The sequence below is a fragment of the Lissotriton helveticus genome, chromosome 9, assembly GCF_964261635.1.
Source record: "Lissotriton helveticus chromosome 9, aLisHel1.1, whole genome shotgun sequence".
NCBI classification, from domain to species: Eukaryota; Metazoa; Chordata; class Amphibia; order Caudata; family Salamandridae; genus Lissotriton; species Lissotriton helveticus.
In genome coordinates this window covers 587,214,561-587,235,861 of record NC_136070.1, presented here as the reverse complement: position 1 = coordinate 587,235,861, position 21,301 = coordinate 587,214,561, and the positions used below count along the sequence as shown (strand labels likewise).

The window sequence follows — 21,301 nt, the reverse complement described above, 5'->3', positions numbered from 1 at the left end:
GAGTGTGTGGTATTTATGAAAAGGCAATCGACAGTCTAAATTCATAGTATCACGTTAGGCAGCATAGTAAATTTGACGTGCTTTCTTTTTATGTTCAGGAATTCATCACCTACCATATTTTCGAATCCCTTTGCGAATATGGCAGTAGTTTATGGTCTCCCCCTTGCTTGCTGCAGCATTTAAAGCAGCTGGACCTTTGAAGTATAACTTGGGAGTGCTAAAACATGCGGAAAATACATTTACAAATGTGTATGAATCCCCGGTAAGGTATTGCTGAGGGGTGTTCACCAAAAGTGCAGATTCCAATGTCCAAATCTCAACACGTCACTGGGACCAGCCAGAAGAATTAAGCCCAAGCAGGAAAGGTACGGATATGCAAACTTGAGGAACCGATGCTCGTGTATTCCTCCGAGTTACATATATTATTATACATTTATAAACAGGATAACTTGAGCAAAGAGGCATTATGCTTTTTCAACGTATAAAATCTCTTTAAGCCAAGAGAATTTTTTGTAATTAGGGTCCTAAATCGCAAGAAAACATTACATTTCTAAAAAGTCAAAATACACTTGTGATCAGGGCACAAATCGGGGATAAATGCAAGTAGACTACCCTGTGAAAATAATGTGCAGACGCAATCACCATCCGCCTTGCTAAGAAGTTGGCCATCTCCGAAATATTCTGAATTTGTCCCGGTGTCATTTCCAGACACCAGAAATGTTAAGGAGCACCTGCACGTGGTCTTCTTTCCTTCCCAGCAGCAACATGCAGGGAGGGAGAAAGAGAGGACTTTTAGTTCCACCTGTAGCTGGGCTTGAGATAAAGGCTAAAGTTAAGGGGCCATTACGGCCACCTTTGGTTCCAATATGATCCTGGCTGGGCACGGTCTGGAGGCTCACACTTAGATGAAAATGCAACGGAGGAGAAACAAAGGCAGTCAGCTTATTATCAATTCACAAGCACCTAAAAGAGGCAGCTTTTGACTTTGTTCAGTCCCTGTGTATAAGAGCTATGCCTGTACTCCATTTTATTTTTAATAGCACGGCTTATCCCAATGCAGGGTGTCAGAGCGCCTTAAGTAACATACACAATACTCATTGACTAGAAATCATGCCTGTGGAAATAACCGTACAGGATGTATTCAAGTGAGTGTTACAGGTGTAGGAGTCCCATGTGCTTCATAGCTCACTGTGCTATATTAGAAGTATCACAATTTATGAAATGCAACTAACAAAAGGATCTCTGTGTTAAGCCATAAACCACTTACCCATCTACATAAATAAAAATCATGCATCTGCAGGTTGTGCTTTGCAGGAGACATTAACTTTCTAAACTACTTGGATTCAAGCCTGGGACTAGACCAAACACAGATCTCTCCAGCAAAAGTGTTAACTCCAGAGTTAGCTTAGCGTTATTACTCCCTGAGATTTACTGGGCACATAAATATCTGTGCAGAAGGTGTCTTAACCCAAGAAGATGTTTTAAAATGCAGACTTTGCAACCAATTAAGCAGAACAGATTTGATGCCATGTTTCTCCTCGTTGCCAAATTCTTTGTGGCAGAGTTTAAAAAAAAAAAAAGGGAGGAGAGAATTAGTTGAGGCCTAGATTTTGCATCAGGGCTGCACCACATTTTTATTTTTACAACGCAGCGCAAAATCTCACTTGCTAAATCTTTTAATGCGCTTAAACGTACTCACAACAAACTTATTAATAAGCATTTGTGAGATCTTGATATCTGATATAACTGTTAAGATGTCACTTCCTGGGATGCCATGTGTGATGTCACTTGAACACTGCCTAACTAGGTTATCCCCCCCGATTTCTTTTTTTATGACTTGTGCTCTGCTTATGATCCTTTTTTAATATTTTTGGGGTAACTAAAGTCTGCATGTTTGATGAAGGCAATAAAATATCAGCTTTTGATGATACCATTAAAAAGAAACAAAAAATAAATACGCCAAATTGATTTTATAAGAGCAAGGTACTACACCGATGCAGATATCCCACCCCCAAAATAATAATAATACCATCCACTATTGATCATCAATCGATCCCCATTTTCTAGAAACACCTCGAGTATGCAAGACATTCCAAGAGAAGAAGCGCAGGGGGACACATAAGCCGTTCAGTTGTAACCACTAAAACAAGTGTATAACGTAAAATAAATAGTGACGAGCACAATACTGCAGTCACAAATGTTGAATATTTTAGAACGTTAATTTTGGAAATACCAACAGAGATCCCTTAAATTCAGAATTTGTTGCAGCGTTTGAATGCATTAGTCTACTTATGTTTAGGAGTGTAGTCAAGACTTTAAAGTAACAGTTTTATGGTTGTCTCTGGTTTGTTTGTTTTTTTAAAACAAAACAACTTTACTAAAAAATGTGTGTTCACTGATTTCGCCTATTTTATGAGAAAAGCGCAAGACTGCCATAACCTGGAAGTCTGTATGTGACCTCATAATCACAGACCAGACGAGTGATCGGAGGACATGGGCAACTGCAGGGTGTGCAACTCTGGGAGACCCTAAGGTCCAAACAGGAGTAGCTGATTGGGCATTTCCTTATTTTTATTTTATTTATTTAATGCAATTTTATATAGCGCAAACTTTACCCGAAGGTGTCAGAGCGCTTTACATATGAACAAGTTGCAAAACATAAGGACTTAAGATTACATGTGTTACAGAAAAGATACAAACAGAAAAAATTGCAAATGTACAAGATGTAAAGTCACACAAGGAGGAGATACAAAACAGAAAGAGAAATTGCAAATGTACAAATAGTAAAGTCACTCAAGGAAAAGATACAAATGGATATACTCTAATATACTCTAAGAGTTACATAGGAATGGTAGAGCGTACAAAAGGTCTACTGCATATACTAGTGATTAGAGTTCTCTACATACATACATAGTAGATTTTCTCAGGTGAAGACTAAAAAAACAAAACCAGGAGAGCAGAGTTCCATTAAGTGGGTCGGAGGGGGGATGTAGTCACAGCATAAAGGGTGGGTGGGAGGGATACAAGCGTATGGAGAAAAGGCAAATCAGAAAAGGGAAGAAACATTTGAGGACCGTCAGGGTGGAAACAAAGGAAAAAGGGTAAAGGACGAGGGAATGCACAAGATGGCGGGTCGGGCTCCAAAGAAAAGCGGCCAACATAAGCAAAATGGCAGCCAGGACAAAAGAAAAAGTGAAGAAGTCCACGAGAGTCCGTGGCGGGACAGCCCACTCTGATGAAGAGTGTTCTCTGGGGGCCTGGGGTGGGTATGTTCCGGAAGGGGCTGCAGTGTGCCGAGCAATATAGGTCGGGACTGGAGGGTAGGCATGTCCAGGGTTAAATCGCAGGACCGCCATCACTGACTGCAGGCTCCGGTTTCCACAGGCTCCGGTTTCCAGCCATGGATTACACTGGAGCGGTTCCTCGCAGGCTACTCGTCGCAATCACCACTCCTCCTGGTCGGAGGGGGGGGGGGGGGGGGGGGGGGGGAGAGCCGCCAGCTCAGACTCAACAGCAGCGAGGCATCTCTGCCGAACCAGCGGCCATGTTGGTAAAGGCTCCGTGGGCGCGACCTCCAAAAACTCGGAGGGTGCAAGCAGGCCATCCAGCTCGTTCCTGAGGTCCGGAATACATGGATAAATGGGCGAAATCCTTGAGTAGGTTGGCGGTCGAATGGAGAGAGCTGCCAGCTCAAACTTTACAGCAGTGAGGCATCTCCACCGAGCCAGTGGCCAGGATGGTAGAGCCTCTGTGGGCGCTCCCTCGAGAAACTCTGCAGGTGTGTTGCAGGCTACACATATAGGTCCATGAGGAAAGGACGGCACCGGAGTGCAGGCACAAGATCCACCGTTGGTTAGGAGGCAGAAGGGGGAGGGAGACCCGGGGCAAGTGCCAGAGTCCGTTCCCTTTCGGAGGAGCTCCCGGCTGTCAGCTCCTCACCTGGCAGTGAGAAGCTCCACCTCCCTGAAGAACAGAGAGCTCCAGCCAGGAGTTTGTTAAAAAAAAAAAAAACATTTAAATAATGAGTAGGAGTCCATTTTGTTTGAGCTTGCTAGACACACAGATAATGAATCCAGTGATTTTTTAAAATGTATTTTAATTGTAGTGTACATTTGATCATTTATTTGGATTTTGTTTTTTTACAGCCAGCATTGCCTACTGTGGTTGTGTGCGTTCAGTGTGATGTGTGGGCGGCAAGCTGAAGCTGGTGGGACACCCACTCTGTGTCGAGCCGATGGCAGTGGCACTAGAAGCAGATTTGGACACGTGTCTTGACTGAGGAAAGAACTGCTCCATGAAACATTGTGGGTGAAACCTATCTGAAGAACGAGAATGTGGTTGTGTTACAATTATAGGTCCACAATCCATGAAATACGGATGCACCACTGTTGTGATGAGGTAGGATGACATAGCTATTAGAACCGTTACTTGGGACTATTCCATAAAGCTTTTTCGGGTTAAAAAAAAAAAGAGAAAAAAAGCATAGTAGAAAACTTAAGGTTATTTGGTGGTATTGGTTGGGGCGGGAACCAACTCGTTTCATTAAAAGTACCCGTGCTGAAGGAAGGGCAATGTAACTTGCATTCTAAATAATACTTGGAACAACTAGTGTTTAAACAAATAATAAACACCAGATGGCGCCAGATCATAAAAAGTGAAATACCTCTTCAATTAGGTAAGTCGCATGTATTTCTGGGAAATGGGAAAGCAGATACATGCGTCTGAGGGGCATCCACAAAGCTCACATGAGTATTGTAATTGTGTATATATAGTGCTTATAAGTCCGCAGAAGGAGATGAAGTGCTTTACGCCCGTATCACGCTGCTCCAGAACGCAAAGTTCGTCTTTTTTCCCAGTGGAGTTTGGGTTAGTCTTGTGCTCTTGAGGAAACCATTCTATGCATTTACCCAAACTCCTATGTGGTTGATTAAATTAACAGGAGTTAGGTGTGCTCATTAAGGGAAGGGGGTGTATGCGAATTCATGTACATAGACAATATTAATAGATGAGCCACTGGAGATTAGATATTATATTGCAGGGGTATAACTTTAAAGGAGAGGCTTGCAGAAATACTTTAATATGGATTAATATGCGATTCAGAATAGGCTATGCTCAGAGAGGAGACATGCCGAAGACTGAAAGATAGGAGAAGCTCATCATTATTATTACTTTTTTTTTTTTTTAATACATTCTTTGTGGTTTTCAGAATATATACAAAACTTGAAGGTATATACCAACAAGCATTGAAAATGCAATGGGTCTCGCCTTTGATTAAGTTAAAGCCATGTGCTTCGCTAATGGCATTGCATAGCAAAGCAAATGGCTTTAACTTAATGAAAGGCGAGACCTATTGCATTTTTAATGCTGGTTTCTATAGGAGTAGCAACAATGTCCTAGGTGAGGCATTGAGAACAGGGGGCAACATTCCAGATGAGTGCCTCAAAAGAGGACATATTATTTCAGATGAGAACTTATCAATAATGTGTTACAGGAGAAGAGAGACAGAAAGAAAGAGAAAAGAAAAAAAATTATTTATTTTTTTAGCAGAATGTTTACTGCTGCTACACATCACTGCTGTATGTGAAACATGTGCTGCTACATGTGTTCTGTGTTTGGGAACATGTAGACTGCTGATGTCCGTACTCTACGTGGTTATCTGTGTAATGAAAGGACTGCAGCTGTGCATGCTGTAATTGTGTGTGTATTAGTGGAGCATGGTAAAAATAGGTTACTACACAAAAGCGAAAACTATTTACTTTGACAATCCTCGTTTTATTGTATTCACTGCTGCGTTCATCAATTTTTTAAGTATGCTTAAAAAGCAAAGAAAGGTCTGCCCATTCTTCCAGGTGCTCGAAAGTCTTAAGAACATATTTCAAACTTGAATATGCACTGCTGTAATGATTACTCTGCAGCGTCGCCATGAAATATCTTAAACAAACAGTCCAGTACAATAGGACTGACGTCTTTTACCTCAGGGCGAAACATCATCCCAAAGAATGAACTGCTTGGAAACGGATACGGTCTGTCGCAAGTCCCTCCTCGCTTGTGCCTCTCCGTCCGTCCCGCACGTGCTGCTCTGTAAATGTGTAACGCTCCTCCAACGGGATCACGCTGTGCCCGTGGTGACAGTTTGAGCTCAGCAGGTTCTGTGGTGTCGGAATATAATAATGGACATGGTGGCTCGCGGCCAAGAAGGTGCACTGCCCATTCTCCACTCAGTAGCCCGCATGCGAATCAATGCCCCGACCTGAGCTGCCAGCACTGCTAAAACAGGAGTTTTGTTTCATAGTAGCTGTTATAATGTAGAAGAAATTAAGATTTATATGGTTAAAGGAGAGGCTGCGGCACCAGTTTACTCTAAAGTACTTTTGATGCTTTAATTCTGAAATCGTTTAGGTATTTACCATCTTTTTGATGCGTAAAATAGGAGGTGGGTTAAAGGGGCTTTGTTTTCTGTCTGAGTTTGTGGACCTTCCCAAAAAATGCTCTTGGATATTTTTATGACTAGTTTTGACTACTGATCCAGTGACAATGGGCGTAGTTAAATTGTCCTTGCTATTTGCACTGCCTCTTGCTCCATCATCTACCGCGTACTGGGTGAATCTCAGTACTCTGTGCAGCTCGTGCAGGGAGCCGGGTTTTTCTGCTGGGACAGGGGAGCAGCGACCAGGGGTCGCCGCTGACAGCAAGGCACTGAGGACAGGCAGCAGGGGACTGAGGGGGTGCTGCGCACATTGCGCTAAGAGGCGAGCTGCGCAGATAGCGCTGAGAGGCGAGCTGCGCAGATAGCGCTGAGAGGCGAGCTGCGCAGATAGCGCTGAGAGGCGAGCTGCGCAGATAGACTTGCGCAGGTGCAGTATCGTGGTCTTGGAGCTGCGTGGAGGAGGGGAGCACTGTGCAGGGTGTCAGTGACTCAGCAGGGAGTGGAGGCTGGAGTGGAGCCTGAAGAAGACTTCTTGGGATCATCATGTGTGGAGAACCCTGGAGTGACAGGAATAGAACACCAGGGACCAGTGAGCTGCATGGTCACCTTAAATCCAGTAGGTGAGCAGCGCTTAGAAGCACCATCTACATCTGTACTTTAGCGTGTTGGATTTCGCTCTGGGTATTCCTCTGCATGTCTGGGTCTTTTTGTTGTATGCATGTGATTTATACTATGTTTAAAGAGTTGCAAGGACCTGCCAAATGTGGGGGGGGGGGGGGGGGGGGGTTGTCGCCGTTTCTGCAGAATCCTGGACTCAGAGGCACCCCTAGGCCTCTTCCCTGGGTGAAAGGGTGAGCTTGGGCATCGCGGGACATGGGACTCTCAGATTCATCATACGGGTATCCTAATCCACTTCAGTGCTCTGCCTGGTCGTGAGTTTAGAATCTTAAAACTCCGACGCCTTGTCACAAGTGCTTCCTACACTATTGACACTCCCCACCGTGGCATGCCAGAGAGGCCATCTACAGCTGCATTTACATGTACGCACTCTTAAGCAAAGTTTGTTGGAACATTGTGAGAGGATAAAGAGATGATGGGTGGGCGGTGATATCCCGCAGCGCAGCACTTTGCACCCCCGGCAGCGGCATATTATGTAATATGCTGCTCGGGCACCTGGATTGCCGGGAACCCTCTTCCCCAGCGGAAACGCTGCTCTTTTGAAGAAATTGCTTGAATGGAGTTAATGGGCTGAGCATTTTTGTAACGTAGCGCAATGCAAAAATAAACACAAGCGCGACGCAAAAATAAACACACGGCCTACTTTCTTTCTGTCGTAAGCTATTTCTTGTCTTTATGGGGCCATGTGTTTCAAACAAATGGCCCCATAAAGATAAGAAACCTTTGGCAACGCACGGAAAGCAGACAAGCCCATCCAAGTGGCCAGTCTAAAAAAGCCAAAAGTACATGACACAAAAAGTTATTTTCCAATGGCTGGCCACCGTTTAGCATAAACGATGACGCCAGCCAATGGAAAGGAGGGGCGGGGCTTAAAGCCCTTTACTGAAACTCCTCCAAAACATTGCATCTCGCCGAGCGAGCTGAGCATGTGCGCAGCCACGCTAGCCGAGACCTAAAAAAGGAAACGGAAGAGTGATCAACCCCTCCCCCCCCATTCAGAAGTCCCAACAAAAATAACCAGTTCTTCCATTGATAAGAGGACGGCATTAACCAGGATATCATTATTTCATTACATACAATTAGATCTTCATTGCATAACCTACTACATAGATCTTCATTGCATAACCTACTACATATCAGGCAAATTAATGCTATTAAAATTGTTACATGCCTTCAATAGAAACCCCTTCTATTCTCCAGGAGATCCTCCCTTTGATCATTGCCATAAAGGTTGCCACCACATCCTATACACCATTTGCTTCATTAGTTCCCAGCACCTCCCCTTCGCGGTACCATCTTCTCAAAGGCGCCCAGATATCCAGCCCACTTTTCTGTGCCCTGCGCCCCCTCCTAGCATAAACTGCTGTTTCCAGCCAAAATACCGCCAAGAACCTGCCCAGCCACTGTTGGCTGGTAGGTGGAACTGGATCCAGCCAGTGGGTGGCTAAGCAGAGTCTAAATAGCGTCATAGCAATGTATACGAATACCTGCACCTGCCCCGATAGTAAAGTATCACCCACCTCTAGTACAATCAGCTGTGAAGACCTATCTATTTCGTGTCCCAATTGAGATTCCAGATTGGCACAGACATCTTTTAACAGTATTCAAGCTGGGGCAGGATGCGAACATATGCACACTATCAGCTGCATAATAGCCGCAACGCGGGCAGGATGACCCAGCCAATCTACCCCAATTTGCAATCTTAGCCGGAGTGATATATAGGTTAAACCAGGTTTTAAAACACTGCAGTTGGAGGTTAGCCTCAATAAATGATGTTTGGGCCAAGTGTAGCAAGTCTTCGACTTCTCCCGATCCCACCTGTAGAAGTTCCTGCCAACGATCAGAATGCTTGGTTAAATCATCCGTCATCATCTCATTCAGTATCTTATACATCCTGCCAAGTATGGTTGGCCCTTTAAGCAGCATCTCCACCAGTGTCACCCTGGAAAAGCCGCAGCGAAACCCTGCCTTTCTTGCTAAGAAATCTTATTTGAAGATACTTGAAGAATGGTCTATTCTCCACCCCATATCTATCCTTAATCAGATCAAAAGGTATAACCCCTGTATCGTCCATAACATCACCAATCATCCTCACTCCTTTATTATACCAACATTTCATATGAACGTCATTAAAGATACCAGGAAGCGACTCATTATTGTACATTGGGGTATAGGTGTTAATAAGTCCCAAACCAAGTCTTTTCCGAACCGAAGTCCAGACTTTAAACGCACAAATCAGGGTCTTAAACGTAACCCTTTTGTAATAGTTAAATTCAGTATGCCACAAGAGACACCTGCTTACCTCCCTTCCTAGTAATGGTTCATATATTGAGGTGGAGACTGCCCCCTGTACCCCATCCTTTTCCTTATTGAGTAGGATACCCATTTAAGATAATACAGAAGACCAATGACATAGCTGGAAATTAGGGACAGCCCACCCATCTTTATCTCTTGGGAACGTTAAAAATGTTAGCGCTCTTTGAGGGCGGCAGTTAGCCCACAGGAATCTAGATACCATCTGGTTCAATGACTTAAACCAGTAACTGCCTATGGTCAGAGGAATGGCCCTGACAAAGTATAACATTTTTGGCAAAAAAAGCATTTTAATAACATTGCTCCTCCCAAACAGTAAGTTTGAGGTTATTCAACCAAGCAAAATCAGTTTAAAATTTTTGGAGGAGCAGGGGAAGCTCATTTTAAAGAAAAAAAAGAAGCAGCCATCGAAATTTTAAGCGGAGGTCAAATTTAATGTTGAATACAGAGGCCTCTTTTATGAGATTGCGTTTTCTTTTTACAGTTTCATCCTCAGATCACACGCAAACACTTTTGATGAGCATTGGAACCAGGCAAATAGTCTATCGTTTGAATGGCTGCCTTAACAACTAATCAGGCCAAGGGCTAGAACCCTTAAGTAATGCCTGGACACATATACAAGGAAATAAAGAGATTTAGGCGGCTCTCAACGGTAGCAGTAACCTCAATTTCATATCAACATGGAGGAGTACACAGGTTAAATAATGTGAACGCCAAAAGGAGATTCTGTCAATGCTGGAGTGGATGTCTTCTGATATTCACCCTTAAAGTTTGGGTCACAATACACAAAAGTGAAGGGTGATCCAGGTTGCCCAGGTAGTGGCACATCACAAAATAGGTAGATGATTCCTTCCCAGACAGTAGAAGTGTATTGCCAGCATTCCTGGGCTGAGTGGGTGGAGACCCAGATATTAAAGGGAGGAGGTTGTAGACCGGGCTACTTCTAGCAATTCCAAGAACCTTTCTATGAAGACTGAAGGGTTGGACTGTAGTTTCTATTGCTCAAGGTGAGCAAGTTTCTATGCCAGGCCTCCCCTTTGTCAGTCCGTAATTGCTGCCGCAAAATAAGTAAAAAATAGAAAATGGCAGCCAGGTGCACAGACCTCACAATTCATTGTGCCCATATTGTGGGTAACCTTGCTTAGACCCTGCCCCAGTACTACCTGATGGGAGAGCATCACTGTACACAAAAGGCAGGGATCTCGAGTAGGAAAGAACAAACCCAAACAAGAGACATCACGAATCAGTGGCTGCACAATCTTGGTACCATTTGAAATCATTAGAGGATCATGCATCATGTTTTGACATCTGCAAAACGTTGAGGTGTCTGACCCAGGCTAATTGGTAGCAATGTGCCCTCTGTTTCCTCCATTATTTATTTCAAATTTGTCCCCGTGGAAACCTCAGATTAATATGCAAGTGTGCACAACGTGTTCACTGTGTACTTGAAGTCTGTATAATTAACCCCATAACAAACGTAGTGTTTCATCTTAAACTCATAACCCATCTTTACTCGTGAATCTTCCATCTTCAAGAACACCCACCACAAACACCCCAACAACAATCATTCACCCGCCTCTCATCCATTGCACAATTTAGAGCCTTAAAAATGACCCACATGTTCCACCATTACTTACCCCTAACCCATAAACCTTCCACCCTAAACAGACACAAACAAAATAAACAAGTCACTCTTCACAACTTTACATCTCCATGTCTATTACACAACACATATCACCAAGTCACTCAACCACCATCTCCACCACCTACACACACAGACAGACCCAAGCAAATACCTTTTAAACCTGATGGACAAAGATAACGATATAGACATACATTATGGCACGCTTCCTACAATTAACACCAACACTAATAATACAACTGCTATAAGTTCACAGAGTACCATTCACTCCTCTAGCAAACAAAGTCACACCACCAACAAAACACAATCTCTAGATTACCTACTTATAAATGCTTGATCACTCTTTAAAAACAAGCACCATGCTTTTTCCATGTGGTGTGGTCATGTCCGCGCTTGGTGATCTTCTGGGGAGACAGAGGAGAAGCTCACTGAGGTGCTGGGGTGGGAGACTCCTCAGGACCCGAAGCACGCGATCCTGGGCATCACAGATGGGTTGGACGGGCCCAGAAATGAAAAGTTGTTTTACACGACGGCGATGGCAGTGGCGAAGAGTGATATTGCCTCGGTTTGGAAGAGTCCTGACCCTCCCACTGCAGGGAAGTGGCGGGCGGGGTCGACTGGTGTGCCGCACAAGAGAAGTGTACGCAGCACGTGGTTGCCCCAAGTAGTATCATAGGGCTTGGGGGAAGTGTTGAGGGGGGGGAGGGGGGGGGTTGTTTACTTTAGTAGGGGATTTTCCAAATGCGGTCCATTTGAGTTGTATGCACTTGTCCCTTGGATTGTCCAGATCATTGTATGCATTCTGTAGTACATTGTAAGCTGTTAGTTATCTTTCTAGTCTTTATAGAAACTTGCTCTGGTGCATTCTGTGTTCTCTATGTGTGACTTATGTTCTGTATTCTACAAGTGGCAGTTGACTGGTTACTGCTGCATCGAAGTGGCCGCTCTTATCTTACTCTGTATCTCAAATAAAGTATTATTGAGATTCTCCTACTCTTGCCACCTGGATTCATTTACTACACATTCCTTTGCTGTCCTGGAACCTTGATGAATGGCTGGTTTTTCATTGTAAAAATCAATAAAATGTATCCCAAAAAAAAACAAGCACCACGTATACGACCTACTCACTGGTGCACAACCAGACTTACTCTTCATAAGTGAATCACGGTTGGGAGATGGCGTGGCTCCAGTGTTGCATGTACCTCCAGGCTCTCAAACGGTCACACAAAATCACAGACAAAAGAGCTTGACCAGCTGTTCTATTCAAGGAAACAATAAATCACACCAAAGCGGACAACATTTCCATACAAGGTTGTGAGGCACTCAGCTTTTTGAAGCAAGAATCTGTAAAAGTGGAGCTTTCTCCATGATATTACTATTGATATTGAACACTATACATCTTGTTCCTTACGAGCTGTGAAAATCAAACCACTACTACCCTCTATATTTTGCTAATACTCTTTCAATATATCCTCTACCTTCACTCTGACTAATCCCAAGCCTTGTTCAGGATATCCCTAAATTCCCTGCTCGACTCTTCCCTCTTCTGACTCACACCAATCTCATTTTACTATGATCTCCCTAAAAACCATTTTAAGACTCTTTCCTCCTCTATCCCTCCTTTGACTCATCCCAAACCTCATAACGAATACAAACTGCCATATAAAACTATCTTTCCTTCCCTCATTTATCCTATGCAATCAAACAAACCGAATCACATTTCCATTGCTCAAATTAACAACTTATATTTCCCTACACTAATCCACCACTAATCCTACAAGTTCGGGAGTATGTGCTACTAGCCGAAAAGCAATTCAACACCTCACCAGGAGTAGTAAGTGCTGCATAAATACAGTTATAATAAAAAAGTACAATGAACAGCCCATAAGCAGAAAAATATTAAACCCAAAACCCATCAGAGCATGCCAATTTCAAAACACGGGCTATAGCATGGTAGGATAAAAAGCATCCAGCAGGTGACAAAGGACAGTACCAGGCAAAACCGCTTTATCCCCATGAGGGAGCCACCTGAAATAAATAACAGTCTATGCTCAAGTAAAAATAAACAAATAGGACTCTAGAGTGTTAATCATTCGCAAGGTAGTAATTTAACAATGGACTTTGAAATCGTTAGTCTGCCAGACTGGAAATTGCTGATTTAGGTTTTAGAAGCAATGTTTAAAATGTCGCAGGCTGTAAAAGAAGTCTGGGTCGACTACTAAATCATGGAGTAGTGCGTCAACACCAACTGACAGTGTCATCTGTCCTGGACAAAGGTAGTCTGTTGCAGCTTCTAGTTGGTCTGTAATGGTCATTAGAATATTAGAATGTTCAGAGCTCCATTGAATTCAATGGAGTAGCTCTGGGCTTATAATGGCTGTTAGAAGCCGGAGGTTCAACGGATGTATGACGGTACCACGCGTACTTTTACAACGCGTACCGTTACAACGCTACTTTTACCTTTTACCATGCAAGTCGTTACGACTTGCGTGGAGGGGCGCTGGATAGTAAATTTTTTAATTTACTATTCCAACTCCAGTCCCGTGGACTCTAGGGAAGGAGTTGGATAGTAAATTAAACTATTTACTATCCTGGAGCGCCCCCCAGCGCAAGTCGTTGTAACGACTTGCGTGGTAAAAGTAGCGTGGTAACAGCACCGCGTAGTAAAAACTGTGTGCTAACCGTTGTATACCGGTTCAACATACTAATGTTTGCCTTTCTGTTTCTTCCCTTTTAATTTTGAACATTCTAGCACCTCCTCCCCTCTCCCCCCCTCTCCACCCCTCTCTCCCCGCCCACACAATTTTTGGCAAACTCCATAATACGTGCCATTTATCGGGCCTGACAAAATCTGTGCATTTTTGTATTTAATTGGTGGGTGGGAGGGTGTGTGGGGAGGGGGGGGGGGGGGGGAAATTTAAGACTGGAGATAAATATTGCACCCTCTCCGGGGTACTTGCAATTGGGCCATCAGATCAGAGGCTGTGGTATAGCGCAAATACAAAAGGTTTAAAAAAAAAAATCACATTTGTATTTTTTAAAGAGACTTTGCTGGACAGTGTTGTGTGCGTGGCTCATTTTCAGCCCTCTGGGTCTTTTAGAGGAGACTTTAGTCCAGCATACGCCTACCCTACTAAGGTAAATTCAGGCACTGCTCCAGCATTCAGCACCTGTTTACAGCACAACTATGGTCCCACGGCGCCCTATTCTCCTGGCTGTTCCTGTTTCTGTCTTTGAACTTTTGCTCCCTTAGTGGTTTCAACCCGGATTAACCACGTCTTCCGTTCTCTGCAGGAAAACACTTCTCACAGCTCTACCCCCTCCGGATTCCAACACTATCAGAGACCCACAATCTCCCACAAGGGAACACGAAGCATGTAATAATAAATAAACCGAACTTTGACAGAATCCACACGTCTTCCCAAATCCCCACAGGAGGTTTTAACATGAAAAACGTCTGCAGCGTGCAAAATTGTGTATCGTGATACCAAATTCAATTAGGACACAAATTCCCAAATACACTCAAATGATACACGTTTAACAATCTTCCAATGTGTCATCTTAAACTTGGAGAAATGGTCTGGGAATGGCCTTCATTTGCTTTGGGTTTACACTATTGTCAAGTTCGGTTATTACAATACTCTTCACCAGGGACCAGTTGGAACCTTTGGGTTTAATAAAGATATAAGTCAGCATACTCTATGTGTGTAAAGACAGTTGGGTGGACAGTGGCTCTAAAATGTTCTCTTTTGTATTTGGGGTTGGGTCTGGAAGTGGTGAGAAGACGTCTACCGAATTATGTTCCGACTCTGGACAATGAGAGGTGGCGAAAATGTCTTGTTGCAGTGGAGGAGGCCTTACTAAACAGAATGAAGTTGTGCACATGGAGATGGTTCTGAAATGTGTGGCAGAGGTTGCCAGTAGTGTGGAGCATTGGCCTCCAGAAATTGGTTTGTGGTGGATGTTGAGAGGAGTAGAATTTTAGGTACTTGGCGAGCATGTGTCCTGGCTCTCAAGCATACACTACAAGATGACTGACAAGTCTTGTTTTGATAATGATGCATAAGCGGATGGATGGGGAGCACACTATACCTAGGACCAGGCTATTGTGGTGTGGCTTTGATTGGAGAGATGGCACGAAATGGAATGAATAGTCTGGTTTTGTCCAGCGGGTGGTTGCTTGCTGTGCCTGTGAGGTCTAGGCTGCCACGAACTGGCCATTTTGAAATAGCTGGTTTCGGTCGTTGATGGGATTTTGTTGGAATAGGACTTGGGTGTTAACTGAGTATAGTTAATGGTAGTCAAACATGAGGGCATTGTTTTAACACAAAGACCAGAATAAATGTGCCACCTCATGAGGTTGGTTAAGTCACAAGGGCAGCAACCACGCACAAACCTCAGCTTTTTACACACCCTTCCTAAACGTACAGAGAAGATTTTCTTTTAGCCTTCCTGCATTGATTGAAAAAGGAGAAAGAAAAAACATGAACAGCCAGGCTACGAAAACATCTCAAATGTCTCACCGGGAGAGCAAAGCTGGTCAGAAAGACATGTCTATGGTGTCATGTAGCCATGTGCAACCACGAGACACATGGATGAATGTATTCCAACACGGGGAGTTCCAGGTTCAGGCACTAAAACACTTTTTGAACCTCACAGAGGACAAACAAAGAAAAATTTAGTAAGTGTCATCGTTGAGTTAGCATTTTATTATTAAAAAAAAATGTTTTAAAGGATTAATTCATAAATGTGAGAAGTTGGCCTGATGTATGATGTTCACTATTCTAGTGATCACCTTGTATCAGTCCAAACAACCCTTATGGTGGGTGGTTGTAAGTCAACCTTGTAGACAAGCTATCCTAGGGGGTAGCATGGACTAAGCAGTCTTAGGCTTAACTCAAGATGGCATGTGAAGCCAGCTGTTTTACCATATGCAATCCTTTTAATACCAAATGAAAGGACACCACAAAAGTTATATATTATAAAAATATATGTATTTATTACTAGAATAATCCTCTGTACTCTTTATGTGGACAGAGGCACAAGCGTTTAAACAAAAGCACAGTTAAAGATACAAAAGTTGCACAATTATGGATAGGCCCGGTGGCCCCTTAAACCATATACTAAATAAGTGGTACAAGAACCACGTCACGAACAATGGTAAGGCCTAGGGCCTTGAGAATCGCTGGGACTACACTGGACTAACAGTAGTTGGGACTGGGGCGGCCCACAGGATACGGGTGCAGTGTCTAAAGTGCACGCGTGCGTCAATGGTGCGTAAATGTTACGGTTTAGGAAGTCTTCCGACTGGACTAGAATTAGCCACTTTAAACTAGGACACTAGAGGTGTAAACCACTACAGGAGCACCGGTGTTTGATCGTTACCTCACCCACAGGAAGCGGGTGCATAGGTGCCAAAGTGTGTCGGGTTTCATCGTGGAGTTCTATGGAGCCTGGAGATGAAGATGCTGCAGGTGGCCAGGAGAGAAGAGTCCGGTTGGTTGGATCCAAGGGTGGATCGAAGATGTAGAGTACCTGAAAGCAGAGGGGACAGAGTCTGGGTCACTAGCCAGTGACCAGGATGGAACCAAGAAGGAACCAGGCGATGTTGGGCGCAATCAGGTGGTTGTCGGGAAGCTTGTCTCCGCTGCCACGTGGACTCGGGGGCATCGACGATGACCAGGAGTGGAACACGAGCTGTCCCACGAAGGCTCTTGCTGTCTGCGGTGTCTGCTTCCGGATCGGAGTCAACAGGCCTTGGCAAATGCAACCCACGCAGGATTTGAAGATCGCTTCTTACTCGGACCAGCAAGGTCAGAGATGCTGCTCCTTTTCAGGGGAGCGAGGGCCAGTCTGGAGCAACCAGACGAGCAGAGTAAATTCAAAGTTTCGTCGTCGTAGAGGCCACTAGCCAACGGGCAAGTGACCGGACAGACTCGTCGAGCAGGAAAATTCAAAAGGGCCCTAAGCAGCACTCGGTGAGTGTGGAGGGGTAAACTTCGGTGCACAAGCTGCTCGGGGCTGGGGCTTCTCAGTCCCCAATGCACAGCTTCGAGGGTGCCTCGGGAGCTGCACGGGAAGCACTTCGCAGTCTTTTCAAGATGGCCGGTGCCACGTCTCACGTCGCCTCCACGGGTCTCAGCTTGGCTGTGGCTGTGGATTGGGCTGTTGGATGTCTGGGAATCCGGTTCTTGTCGATCTCTGTCGCTCGAGCTCCGGCGGGAGCTGCAACAAAGCAAACCGTTGGCCGCTTGATGGTGCCTGTTTGCACAGGGTGGTCACTCCTTGACCACAAGGGAGATTCTTCAGTCTTCTACGTCGAGTAGGATGTCGAAGGGTCCAGAGTTATGTATCAAAGTTTCAGTCAGGATTATCTAAAGTCTATGGACACAGCTCCTACCTTTATTCCAAATCAAGGGGCTGGATTACCTGCTAGGTCCCTCCTATGGGTGGGACCCAGGAAGGGGGTGGTTACACCACTTTCCCTTTGTCCAGTTTCGCGCCAGAGCTGGGGCTGGAGTGCCCCAGGACCGGTTTGAACTGGGCTATGCATGGGGAGCCTTGTGCGCCCCAGGCAGTGTCTAGTTTCACTCGCCCTGCCTGCCTCAATCCACTATCTCCTGTCTGGGGTGGTGAAACACCTCCCTGCAACAGGATACCATTTGTCCAAGCCTCCCCTGCCGGAGTTTCGGTCAGCAGCAGGAGGCCAGACCAGTGTCTGTGGCAGCAGCATCCATTTTGTGACGCTGAGGCTCTGGTTAGTTTTAACCGCGTTTACGGTTACCCACATGTCTTACCCCTCTAGAAGGGTGGAATGCTACCCCCGTTGCCAGAACTGGCGAGGGGGTAGTATTCCATAGCGTATGACACCTTACAGGACATGTTTTGATAAAGCCAAACCAAAGTTGGCAATAACCGCGAGGATTATAATGCACTTGGGAGTATATGGTATGGCAATAGCCCAGAACAGCTATAAGGACATGGTTCCGAAAGCTGCAGACAGGGTCAGCTCATGCTAGAGCACCATCTCACATAAAACCAAGCACTCTGCCTCCAGGATTGTTAAGGCCTGCCATAGGAGTGACTTATAGGTGCATATGTGTCCAGATATAGGATTAGACATAGGTATACTATATCTAAGCAAGGGGTGATTACACGACCTTGCCCCAGCTGAGGGATCAGCCAGTTGTGTCCGTTTGGATGGCCAGCCAGGGGTGGCAAAAGATATGCTGCAGCCCCTGGTAGGCCTTGGATGCACCTATGCCCTGGGTACCTATAGTACACTGTACAGGGGCTCATAAGGTGACTCAATACCCAATTGGTGATGTACCTAAAGTACATGGTGTTGAATTTAGAGAGAGAACAGCAGGCTGTGGGTCTGATTAGCAGGCCCACAGCCACATTAAGTCGAAAACCAGTGAAGCAAAAAGCAAAAATTGGGGTGACCATAGGAAAGCAGACCCTACTCTCCTACAGTAAACAAATTATTGACAATTTATAATGAGTAAAGTCTCTATTGCTATCCTGACAACTCAACAGAAATGGAGAAAATGGTAGAAGTCATTTACTGTCTTAGGTCTGACTGACGTATTAATGATGGTACTTGGAGCCTGAATGAGGATTACAAGATACTTGTTATTTTCCCCACTCATTTGTCTTCGTAATACTTAGCAAAATATGCGCAGCCAAACACTAAGTTTAAGTGTTGCACCTCAGAACAGGACTAACATGAGGAATTGTTGAGTTGTTCCCCATTCCAACCTACATTACTCAAATAATGGGGTGGAAATGCAGCACCCATTAAATACCATGCCTTGTGTGTTATATTTACTGGGTATGGTATTCCGGTAGCAAGTCGCACACTATCCCCAAATAAGGCTTTTAGGGGTATGTTTAATTGCGAAAGGTAATTTGCTTAAGAGAATATAAATATTATAATGGTGCTACAAGGAGACATTCAAATCTTAATTTTTACAATAAATTATTTGGACATGTTCAAGTACTGCAATCTGTACATTTTCAACTATTAGCCATATATTCGAGTCCTTCCCCCCCCCCCCCCCCAACGAGATTCAGAATATTGTGCCCAAAAAAAAGAGTCAAGCCGAACCACCTTATTGCCGGCTTAAAAGTCCAAACCTGATGTCTTGACACATTAAAAGAAAATTTCTATTCCAGTGACGTGGAATCATTTTTGGCTGTTGCGGTAGTCAGGGTGACCGCTCATCTCACAGGATAAAAAGATAGTTGGGAACGAGAGCAGATCAAGAATGGACGTAACCATTCGTTTACCATTGCAGATTTGTACAGTGGTAGATTTTTTATATTTTATCTGCAAGTTGTTCATGGATGAATTATTGATGATAATGGGAGGATTAAGAAAATTTTAGTTTGCAATGGGGATTTTCTTTAATTGATCATGTTTTGTAATGGTTTAATGGACAATGGTGCCAATAAACTGAATGATTGACTGACGAAGCTTGGTCTTCCATTTCCATCAGGGTGAGTTACTCGCTTCATGCATTATTGTAAAATCTCACTGACGTTACCAATGTGCAACAGAGTTTACAGAGGAAACAGACGGCATGGACCTGTGATGCAGTGTTATGTGCAACATGAATCCATTATAAACCAGCAGATGTTTCCAAACATTTTGCTGATCATGAAAATAAAGGCATTCTTAAAAAGGGGTGCGCGGTGCCCGCTTTTTTTGCAAATAAATTTACTTCAGTCACCTCTTGAGCCCAAGAAATGCCTTCTAAAAAAAAATGTGTTGGGAAATTAAAACAGAAGTGTTTCCTCCCAGTGTCCTGTGAGGAGCATTTCAAGATCACACCCTCCCTCCCAGCCCCTGAAATCCCTGGAACACCCTCAGGATTCTTTCCCTTGACACCAGACAAAAATGCCTTTAATCTTCTCCATCTCCCTATCTTTTGCACTTTACTTCTTCCTCTATCCCTTCTTCTCTCATCCTGTTCTTTCCACCTCCAACCCTCTTTTCCTGATTGTTGCCCCTCATCATTACACACAATGCTCTAAACAACTCCGAATTGGACAGTGCAACCAGAAGTTACAGGCTGCCATTTGAGGCCTAACGGTACCTACATATTCCTTGAAAAACACCCATGTTAAGGGATGTTTTGGTTGGGACAGAAACCAAAAAGAAGTACTGAAATGGTCTAGTTATGGTCACAGTCCTCCTCTTCATGCTATCAAATCCCAAGTCCCTGCTGCCCATCTGTTACCTTCCAATACTACAATGTTAGCATTTGAAGAGGGCAGGTGTCGACTATTCAGACAATCAATCTGAAGCGGTCAGATTCCCCGACCAATTTTAGCCACACTACAGCAACTACCTTAAATCAGAATCCTAAAAAAAAAAAAATTTAAAAAAAAGGATCTACTTCGCCAAAGATGCAAAAGACCAGAAATTACTTCTATCTTGACCTCCCCTCCTTGCCATCTGGTTAGAGGAAAAGGACAATTTATGTACAGGGTGTTGGTAGAAATGATTGGGCTCTGCTGTGATATATGTGGCGTGTTGCTAGAAAAAGACGTGCAAACACTTAAAACATGGCGTGCCACCTGGTAGTAGGGCTCTTACTGCAAGCCTTCGAAGGAAGCCAAGCTCTATAGCATTTAGGTGACAGATATAGGCTCCGCTGTAATTTGGATTGAGATGGCAACTGGAGTTACCAGCCCCATCAGAATTACGATGTCCATGCAAAGGTGCAGAGCCCTTGTAGTTCACCCGGGGACTACACTTCATGGGAGCTGCCGAAAGCTGCAGGGAAGAATAAGAAATACTCATTGGAATTTGACTCCGAATTACAGATTTCTACAGTAATTCCTCAAAGAACCTCAGGGTTCCAGCTCCAATCCCTATTATTTCTGCACATCAGAAGTTACCAGGAACCTCGATAAGACTCCAAGGTTACAGAACAACCCCCTAAAAAGTCAGGGCACTCACAATGGGTACCTCAGTAAATGGCTATCTTGACATGCCTTTACCTACCTGGTGAAGCAAATCTGCCTTCTGGGTCTGTTTCTGGCGGCTTTTCTGGGCAGCAGCTCGGTTCTTCTCTCTTTTTTTCCACTTTCTTCCCACCACCTCTTCGGGGTTTTGAAAATTCAAATAGCACTATAAAAAGTATATTAAAAATCTCATGAGCGTAGAACTTTGTGGCAACACAAACACACAGATCAGAACACAATGTACTCCCGCAACCAGACATTAAGGC

General features: G+C 44.3%; 1 protein-coding gene across 1 annotated transcript in view; it reads right to left on the bottom strand.

The window, feature by feature from the left end:
* Positions 1-21,301, bottom strand: part of BATF2 (basic leucine zipper ATF-like transcription factor 2) — a 60,244-nt gene that overhangs the window by 12,203 nt on the left and 26,740 nt on the right. The window contains exon 2 of the mRNA XM_078660566.1: positions 21,076-21,201. Within this exon, the coding sequence (XP_078516692.1) occupies positions 21,076-21,201 (126 nt within the window). The remainder of the gene's footprint in view (positions 1-21,075; positions 21,202-21,301) is intronic.